The sequence below is a fragment of the Nelumbo nucifera genome, chromosome 5 (assembly GCF_055504915.1).
Source record: "Nelumbo nucifera cultivar China Antique chromosome 5, China Antique-T2T, whole genome shotgun sequence".
NCBI lineage: Eukaryota > Viridiplantae > Streptophyta > Magnoliopsida > Proteales > Nelumbonaceae > Nelumbo > Nelumbo nucifera.
The window spans coordinates 84,690,990-84,700,587 of record NC_142653.1 but is presented as its reverse complement, the minus strand read 5'-3'; the positions used below and the strand labels follow the sequence as shown (position 1 = coordinate 84,700,587).

At 36.7% G+C, this 9,598-nt stretch overlaps 1 protein-coding gene across 1 annotated transcript; it reads left to right on the top strand.

Annotated features, from left to right (window-relative positions):
* Positions 1-439: 439 nt before the first annotated feature.
* On the top strand, positions 440-9,349 carry LOC104612943 (2,3-bisphosphoglycerate-independent phosphoglycerate mutase). The gene is made up of 10 exons (XM_010280607.3): positions 440-707; positions 859-1,024; positions 1,705-1,832; positions 4,060-4,210; positions 4,295-4,498; positions 4,850-5,274; positions 7,470-7,662; positions 7,760-7,855; positions 8,334-8,489; positions 8,910-9,349. Exons 2-10 carry the CDS (start codon positions 863-865, stop codon positions 9,072-9,074), a joined length of 1,680 nt encoding a protein of 559 aa, XP_010278909.1. The 5' UTR covers positions 440-707; positions 859-862; the 3' UTR covers positions 9,075-9,349.
* Positions 9,350-9,598: the final 249 nt, after the last annotated feature.

The window sequence follows — 9,598 nt, the reverse complement described above, 5'->3', positions numbered from 1 at the left end:
TATTCATCTTTGTTTCATGGATTTCGATAAAAGTTATTTTTTTTATTGTTGTTATTGTTATATAAAATTGTTACATACAACAAATTACTAGTATAGTATAAAATCTTTCAATTTGATTTTCCCTAATTCATAGAAGAAAGATAGAGATAAAATATTGTATTTATTTCTTGGATCAAAACAGTCCATTAAATGGTTTTGGACTAAGTTAGGTAGGACGGACTCAATTCCCACTCAAAAGTTTTGATGAAGTTCAATATTAAAGAGTACCTAGTGGGCGTTATAACGGTCCACTCAAAGTTCTACGTGACTAAATCGATGACGTTCTATGCCGCGTCCAAACGCAATCACCCTTAAACCTTGAAACAGAAGTTAGATGATTAGATCTACGTTGTGGTGCCAATGTTTGGTCTTTTTAACATTTCAATAAGGGTGTTTTCGTGAAGGATGAAAGAGGTGTGCCCAAATCACTTCCCTCGTAAAATGAATACGTGTATTTTCTGAACAGAAAAACTGGAGGCCGAATCATACACCCGTCCATCGTTTTCGCTCCACCTTTTAGGACTCTCTCCCTCTCTCTTTCTCTGACTGCCCTAATCTCAACAATTATATATACATCTCCTCCCATCAAATTCCCAAACCGTTCTTTCTTGCTCTCCTCTCCCGAAAACAAATCTCCCTTTGCTTAATCACACTTACCGGCATACAAGGTGCGCGATTTCTTTTCTTCTTTTTTGGTTGATTGGTCTTCGGATTCATTTCAGTTTGTTGAATTGTGATCTCGGTTGCATCCAAGATCTAGGTTTCTTTTTTTTTTTTTTTTAATCTGAAGTTGGAATTTTTTGGTTTTTGATTTGTTAGTGAGATGGGTAGCTCTGATTTTTCATGGAAATTGGCGGATCACCCGAAGCTCCCCAAGGGGAAGGCTGTAGCCGTGGTCGTCTTGGATGGATGGGGTGAAGCCAATCCTGATAAGTATAACTGCATCCATGTCGCTGAGACCCCTACAATGGATTCTCTCAAAAAGGTAAAACCAGAAACAATAGAAGAAAAAAAAAAAGATTTTCCTTTCAGTAGCTTTTAATATCTCCTTCCTTGTTGGGCTTTTGTTCTTTTTCCGCCTTTTCGTATCGTTGTTAATGGGTTGCATTTTATGCGTTTTTAATTCTGATTTAATACAGTACTTGATCGGCTTCTCCACTCTTATGCTTTCACATTCTGTGATTCTTATTTACATTTGTTCAGTAATTTGGAATCGTTTCATACTTTAGATGGTTTGCATAGTTCATTTTACTGATTTTCATTGTCTAATCAATTTTTTGTAAGTTTGTTTGAGCTGCACGGTTATAAAAATTTATATTTCAGCCATCCTTTCTCTTCTGGATGTGTTTTAGTGTTTATGAGGAAAAAAACTATCATTGAGTACTGGGTAGGTGCCTTCCATCATTATAGAATTTGATCTTCCCGTAGGTGGATTGCCTATGTTATTCTTGTATCCCATGATTGCAAATTGCTATTTTTGCAGTACAATATAATTCCCCATATATGCTTCCTTTCTATATAAAGAAAAAACAACAAAAATCTCAGAAACATCGTCTTTTGTCATTTTTAAGCTAGGATTATTGAAATCGGTTCTGCCATTTCAGAATGTTTTGTGCATTTTGCCAGTCAGACAATGGAATAATTAGTCATTTTTCTTCTTTGAAGGGTGCACCGGAAAAATGGAGGTTGGTGAGGGCTCATGGTACAGCAGTAGGGCTTCCAACTGAGGATGACATGGGTAACAGTGAGGTTGGTCATAATGCACTTGGTGCTGGGCGGATTTATGCCCAAGGGTAAATTTTTCTACTTTGAATTGTTTTTAATATGATATTGTTAAGGAGTTAACTTTGAAGCTGACTTACAAATAAAATACATCATTGATGATATTTATTTGCCCATGTCACCAAATGAGTCAGAGTGTCAGACAACACTGATTTTAGAAGAGGTAGCCTAATGGTGATAATTGAGATGGAATACTTATGTTTTTATTTTTTTGAAATGTTGAGTTAACATGTGATTTATAAAAAATTGATAAAAAATCACGTGATTTATAAAAAGAATGTTTCAACCAATTAAAATCTTAGTTTAGAGTAGAACATCCATGGCTTTAGTGCCAAAGGCCCTCTTTCTATTTCCTTTTGCTTCTTTTGGGTATTGTTCTGTTTCATGACCAATGTTTTATAGTTGCTTGAGGTATGTTTCAAATTCCGGGCTGATCATTTTGGTCAGTCTCTCTGGCATCTATACCATCCAAAACATGCATTAGAACCCTTTTCAACGAATGAATGCAGCATGTCAGAAGGTTTGCGTGAGTGACTTGGATGATATGGACTGGTCTTTGTTTCAAATATACATTAAAATGAATCATTTGTCTATATTGGAAAAATTCAATTTCTAGTAAAATTCCCTGCCTGACACCTTGTCCATTTTGTGTTTGGGTAAAACAGTTGGCTTTGCATCATGACCTTTAAGACTAGCTTTCCCGTTTCCCATGAAAATGGCATCATTCTTTCTATATGCATTTGGAAACTGTCTTCAGAGGGTGCTTGCCTTTTACCAAGTCTATTTTGACTAATTGTTGTTGTGCTACTATTTCTTATAGTGAAATCATTAGGAATGGATACTTCTAGAATTGAACAATCTTATCTTTTTTTTTTCCCACCTGTCTTATGATATTCCGTTTTCTGAAACTCGGTTGAGGTGGTTGGATACATGTGGTTGTTCTTCTTAGGTAACTAGGTTAGCTATTTGTCTCTTTATTTTCAAGTGCTACTTGTACAAAAAAGGGACCTGTCTATGTGACTAAGCATCCACATAGGAAATAAGGCACATGCTTTAGGTGACAAAAATTACAAGGCAGTTTTTGTAGAAGGTAAAACATGTATTATTATCTACATTGTTCTCACTATTGTGTTAATCTATCATATTTTATGTTGTTATTACCACTTATCAGAAAAAATTGTTATGTACATTATTTAAGAAGAGAATGATAAAACTTATCTTCTTTTTTCTACAATCTCTCTTTCTCTCTTTCATTAGATAGAGGAACGGCTTTGCCTCGTTCTTTTTCTCTACTTGTTACACTCTCTTAATTTTTATACTAGTTTAAAACTTAGACTCCTTGCTTATCTTTTGACATGCAATTGCTGGCTCTTTGATTTGTGGATATACAGAATTGAGTTCAAAAAGTTTAAATAGGTAACCAGGGCCATGCATATTAAAATTCAATGGCTGCAAAGGACGGCTAACAACATGGCCGACTCTTATGGAAAAAAGGGGTTAAGAGGAAATAAATGTTTTGGGCTCAGTTGTAAAGCACTAGGGTATTGGAGATAAGCTGTTTTTATATCCAATTGTTTTCTGTACACTTTCTAATTCTCTTTTAATCTCTTGATGAAAATTCCAGTTATTGGTAAAAGATTGCTGTATTAATTACTCAGTATTTTGTACTGTTGTGTTTGAAGTGTTAAAATTAAACTATATTTTGTTTCTGATGCAATTTGCAGAAATATAATGTTATTAGTAAAGAGCATTGCCATTTTTTTTTTCAATTTATACATGTTGACCGGTATGTAAAATTGGGGAATTAACCTAGAATTGCCTTCAAAAAACCTAGAATTTATGTTTTTTTTATTTGCAAAATTGTGACTAGGTGCTCCACTGTCACCTAGATGCCTCAATAACTATTAATTAAAAGGGAAAAGCAAGCAAACAACTACATAGAATGCTTCATCATTAAATCTCCTGAATTGTTTACCATCTTAATTACACTCATTGTTTACCTTTTGAAAAAAAAAACTATATTGTTTTAGACACATAAATTGATAAAATTGTTATTTAGAAACATACTATTAACTTATGAAATATTTGTCTAGATATATTTCCATTTGTTTTTTATGAAGTCTCCATGTGATACATAGGTCCCATATACTGACACATGTAGGTTTAAATATTATTGGAATTGGTATCATTTGTCAAGTGAACTGCCAGTACTGATTTTTTAATTCATTCTGAATGCAGTGCAAAACTTGTGGACATTGCTCTTGCCTCAGGAAAAATCTATGAAGGAGAAGGTTTTAATTACATTAAGGAATGTTTTGGATCTGGCACATTGCACCTCATCGGATTATTGAGTGATGGGGGTGTCCACTCCCGGCTTGATCAGCTGCAGGTATGTTTTGTGGTAGAAGTCTTTGTCGGTGCCATCTGTTCTAGGTTCTCTTTCCATGACAATTGTCATATTTTTTTGGTACAGTTGCTTCTAAAAGGATCCAGCGAAAACGGTGCAAAGAGAATCCGTGTTCATATTCTCACTGATGGTCGTGATGTTCTTGATGGTTCAAGTGTAGGCTTTGTTGAGATTCTTGAGAATGATCTTGCACAGTTACGAGAGAAAGGCATTGATGCAAAGATTGCCTCTGGTGGGGGTCGCATGTATGTCACAATGGATCGTTATGAGGTGGGTTAGTATATTTGATGTTGAGTTGTTGATGTTGTTTGAGAATCTAAAAAACTGACATCATCCAGGAGAAACCCTGGATGTCCTTCCAGTTGAGGGCATGTTGTTTTTCATGGATAGATGATATATCCTGCCAATTTGTTACATTTTTCTAAGAACAGGAATAGTGTGGAGAAAGTAATCCTAGATAATAAAAGTTCATGGGATGGTCAAACCAACTAATCATATTGTTATTTGGTATTTACTGCTTTAGATGTTCTGGGTTGGTCAGTTGAATGACCACAGTATAAATTCATAGCTTGATTATTCATGCTTGTCAACAAAAGAATTTTAGTTGCTTCTTTTCTGCAGAATGACTGGGGTGTGGTGAAAAGAGGATGGGATGCTCAGGTTCTTGGTGAAGCACCGCACAAGTTTAGAAGTGCCTTGGAAGCTGTCAAAAAGTTGAGGGAGGAACCCAAAGCCAATGACCAATACTTGCCTCCATTTGTTATAGTTGACGAGAGTGGGAAGGCTGTGGGCCCAATTGTGGATGGTGATGCTGTTGTGACATTTAACTTCCGTGCAGATCGTATGGTCATGCCTGCAAAGGCACTTGAGTATGAAAACTTTGATAAATTTGATCGTGTTCGATTTCCAAAGATCCGCTATGCAGGAATGCTTCAATATGATGGCGAGTTAAAACTTCCATCCCATTACCTTGTCTCTCCTCCAGAGATAGAGAGGACCTCTGGTGAATATTTGGTGCACAATGGTGTCCGGACTTTTGCATGCAGGTGAGATGAAACCATGTTATTTTTTAAAATCTCTATCTACTTAGTTTTTAGTGATTCTTATTCAAATATAATTTCCAAGAATAAAAACTTTCAGGTGATAGTCTCATCGAATTTTGTAAGTAGATGCTTTAGTTAGCTTCTTGAAGTGGGGGCCATTTTGTACATGCCTGGCTACCGGTATGAGACACGATATTGACCTGATATGACATTGGATACTGCACAGACATTTCTAGATAGAATTAACACTTAGGAAACATATAAACTGGTATTTTTCAAGACATTAGTATCGAGAAAATGAAATTTGCTTTAAAGACTATATATAAAAGCATTATATAAACAATAGGATACTCCTACTCGATCCATATCCAGGGTTTTAGGAAATAGAGAGTTGTAAGTTGTAACCCTGTTTCCTGTATCTGGATATGAGAGCTTGTCTTGCAATTCTACTCATTATGGCCTGACCACCCAAGGCCACCCAATTTATGATAAACTCAAGGGAAACGTATGGAGCTATAAAAATTTGAGTAGTTCTTTTAACTAGATTGACTTTCTCCAGTTCTGCTGTCGGAAACCATATTTTCTTTATTCTTGAGCTTACTATCTTAATTTTTGCAATGGAAACTAAGTGAGAAAAAACTTACCACCACAGGGCTACCATCCACTTTTGGGTGTTCTGGAGGTGTCTGTCAATCTGTGCAGTGGATGAGGTCTAGGAGGAAAATTAAAATCGAAGCAAGAGAAAATAATGGTAGGGACTATTATAGAATTTTGGTTTTGGGGGTTCTGAATGTACGTGTTAACTGGAGAAAGATACAAAGGAATGACAGGCTCACTTGGGTGGGTGAGGCCGTGAGGGTCTTGGTCTACTATGGGGCACTAGGTTGTATGTGATGTTAGAGGAACTGAGCCAAAGGAGTGGTCTAGTTCTCTTGAACATGTACAACAAGACTTTTGTGGTATTAAATAAATTTTCTTTTTCTTTGAACAGGTAAAATAAGAAAATTTTCTGGTAGCTATCATTGAAGAAAAAATGGAGCCACGAAGGGGTTAAAGAATAGTTTATTAGAAGCTCTTACCTATAACAAGAATAGGATATTTCAGTTCACGTGGTCAAAGTCGGTGTATTTATTGTCCACCTTCTGGAAGCATCAAACAGCAAAAGAGAAACTCATGGAGGGAGTGTTTTCATTCAAACAGCAAAAGTTTATATGTCCCTTCAGAGACATGCAGCATTAAACTATTTATAGTTGATCTTATAAAAACTAAAATTTTCAGTTAAAAAACTGACGAATCTTTTTAAGATATTTAATTGAGTATAGGACTGGTTGATGCATGTTGTGCAGGGTGGAATGATCCTGAAAAAAAAAAAAGAAACAAAATAGAGAATTCATTTTGATGAAACCAGGTGTGAGTTTATGTTGATTTGATTGTCATGGACCTTTCTTCTTGGGCTTGCAATTGGTTCACTACTTGACTTGTAAGGTCCATGAGTTGGGGAAGTTCTGACAAACTCTGTTATTTTATTCAGTGAATTAGTCATCATAGACTACTAAGTTGGGTGGAACTGAGCCAAAGGAGTGGTGAGGCCGTGAGGGTCTTGGTCTACTATGGGGCACTAGGTTGTATGTGATGTTAGAGGAACTGAGCCAAAGGAGTGGTCTAGTTCTCTTGAACATGTACAACAAGACTTTGATGAAACCAGGGTGGAATGATCCTGAAAAAAAAAACAAAGAAACAAAATAGAGAATTCATTTTGATGAAACCAGGTGTGAGTTTATGTTGATTTGATTGTCATGGACCTTTCTTCTTGGGCTTGCAATTGGTTCACTACTTGACTTGTAAGGTCCATGAGTTGGGGAAGTTCTGACAAACTCTGTTATTTTATTCAGTGAATTAGTCATCATAGACTACTAAGTCATGCGTCCATGGACCAGGAAATTCTCATTTGTTTGGTTTAGGTTCCAGGGAGCATTAGGCCTAGGTGGTACAAAAAAAGCAGGCTGATTTGGGTAGAGGTTACTTGATGCCTTTTACACATTGGATATCTCTCTCTTTCTCTCTCTCTCTCTCTCGCTCTCTCGCTCGCTCTCTCTCTCTCTCTCTCTCGCTCTCTCTCTCACTCGCTCGCTCGCTCTCTTGCTATGTTGTTGACTTGTTATTTTTAGTCTAATGCCACTATATCTTCTGTTACACAGTGAGACTGTGAAATTTGGTCATGTCACTTTTTTCTGGAATGGGAATCGATCTGGGTATTTTAATGAAGAAATGGAGGAGTATGTGGAAATTCCCAGTGACAGTGGAATTACGTTCAATGTCCAACCAAAAATGAAGGCATTGGAGATTGCTGAGAAGGCAAGGGATGCAATTCTTAGTGGCAAGTTCCACCAGGTAATTTTGAACACATCATATGCTATTGGGGGAGAGGAGTTGTGCCAAATAGATCACTTATTATTGTATTTGTTCTTATCCTCTCCCTTTTGTTTAGGTACGTGTAAACCTACCTAATGGTGACATGGTGGGGCATACTGGAGACATTGAGGCAACAGTCGTGGCTTGCAAAGCCGCTGATGAAGCTGTCAAGGTATTTAATTAGTCTAAAATAAGAAAATGTATTTTATTAGCAGGTAGGACATACTGTGCACATTGATAAGTAAAAGGTCAATCAACTTTGTCATGCTTTTTATTGACCAAACTCTTATCATTTGATATATTTAAGCAATTCAATAACTATTTTTTATTAGATTGTTACGAGAGTGGGAGAGGGCATGGAGGTGTGCTGAGATGCGGGAGCTCCATTTTTTACTGCTTTTTTATTGGGTTTATAATAGAGAATATGTAAAAAGAGTAGAATGAGCATTGGTACTTGGAAATGGATTTGTCCTACTGCAATATTGTTGCTTCTTTAACATTGAAGAAACTAATATTGTGACCACTGTTGAAGCTTCTAGTCGATTATACGAAGGGCCACTCTCTTTCAAATGTTGTATTTTCATAATTTGTTACACTTATGGTCACACCAACAACTTTCACTGATTTTAACTCTACCTCTTTGTTTTCAGATGATCCTTGATGCGATAGAGCAAGTGGGTGGCATTTATGTTGTTACAGCAGATCATGGGAATGCTGAGGACATGGTGAAAAGGGACAAGCGTGGGCAACCTCTTCTTGACAAGAGTGGAAAGATTCAAATCCTCACTTCTCACACTCTTCAACCTGTAAGTTGACTCTGATCTGTCTTGGCATTTCACCCATATAAGCTAGTGTGCGACACTCTATACCCACCCATATAAAGCTAGTGTGAATTGAGGCTTGTCCTATTAATCAGTAGTACTGTATTGTATTGCTTATGCTTGGTTTTCCCGTATTTTATGTGGATTGGGCTTTAGCACAGAAACTGCACCTACTCATCTTTCTTCTTGTAGCAGCAACTGTTGAGATGAGTCAAGATTTGTTATTTATTTTGAAATTTGGCTGGGTATTGTGGTCTATGTGCAATGATTGTCCTACTAATTAGACTGTTCACAGAAGTGAGATGGTGTATGAGTTGAGTTATTGGGGTTTAATTCATAGGAGAGGTCAATTGTTACTGAAGAAGTTTCAGTATGTTAATGTGTTTGGATGATGATGACGTGCAGGTACCAATAGCGATTGGTGGTCCTGGACTGCTGCCTGGGGTCAGATTCCGCAAGGATGTTCTTGATGGTGGGCTCGCCAATGTAGCTGCAACAGTGATGAATCTCCATGGGTTCGTGGCTCCAAGCGATTACGAGCAAACTCTCATCGAGGTTGTTGAGAATTAGTTGATGATGTTACTATTGTTTAGACTAAAAGAAATAGTCATGACCTCATGGGGACTCATAGGGGTTAAAAAAGCGTAGCGTATTTTATGATAAAAAGGTCTAATAATTAATCTTCCATTTTGGAATGGCCCTCAGAATGTGTTGGGAGAGGTGCCCTACAGCTACAGGCTACAGAAGTTTTTGTTAGAAATTACAATGTTGTCTCAACTGAAGTGACTTTGTTTTTCTTATGAGTGAGAGTATATGTCAGACGGCAGGTTGAGGATTTTATTTTAGTTTCCGCTTCTCTTCTCAGACTGCTCTTAAAGGAAGCTGGATGCAGTTTTTTTTTTCTTGAATATTGACTTGCATCGCATATTTTCACCCCCCTTTTTCATTTTTTTAGTAATTAAACTTTCAACCTGGTTTATATTTCGTAAATCAAGAGTCGAGACGATAATATGTGATGATGGTATGACGATTTAATTTTTAACGCAAGACAACATTTTACGTATTTCTACCTATCAAAGCATTTGGATGGTAAG

Bases quoted from the DNA above. Each gene is read 5' to 3' on its own strand.
- LOC104612943 (XM_010280607.3), top strand. From the start codon at position 863: ATGGGTAGCTCTGATTTTTCATGGAAATTGGCGGATCACCCGAAGCTC. The intron at 1,833-4,059 runs GTAAATTTTTCT...TTCTGAATGCAG, and splicing joins GGGCGGATTTATGCCCAAGG to TGCAAAACTTGTGGACATTG. The intron at 7,856-8,333 runs GTATTTAATTAG...CTTTGTTTTCAG, and splicing joins CCGCTGATGAAGCTGTCAAG to ATGATCCTTGATGCGATAGA.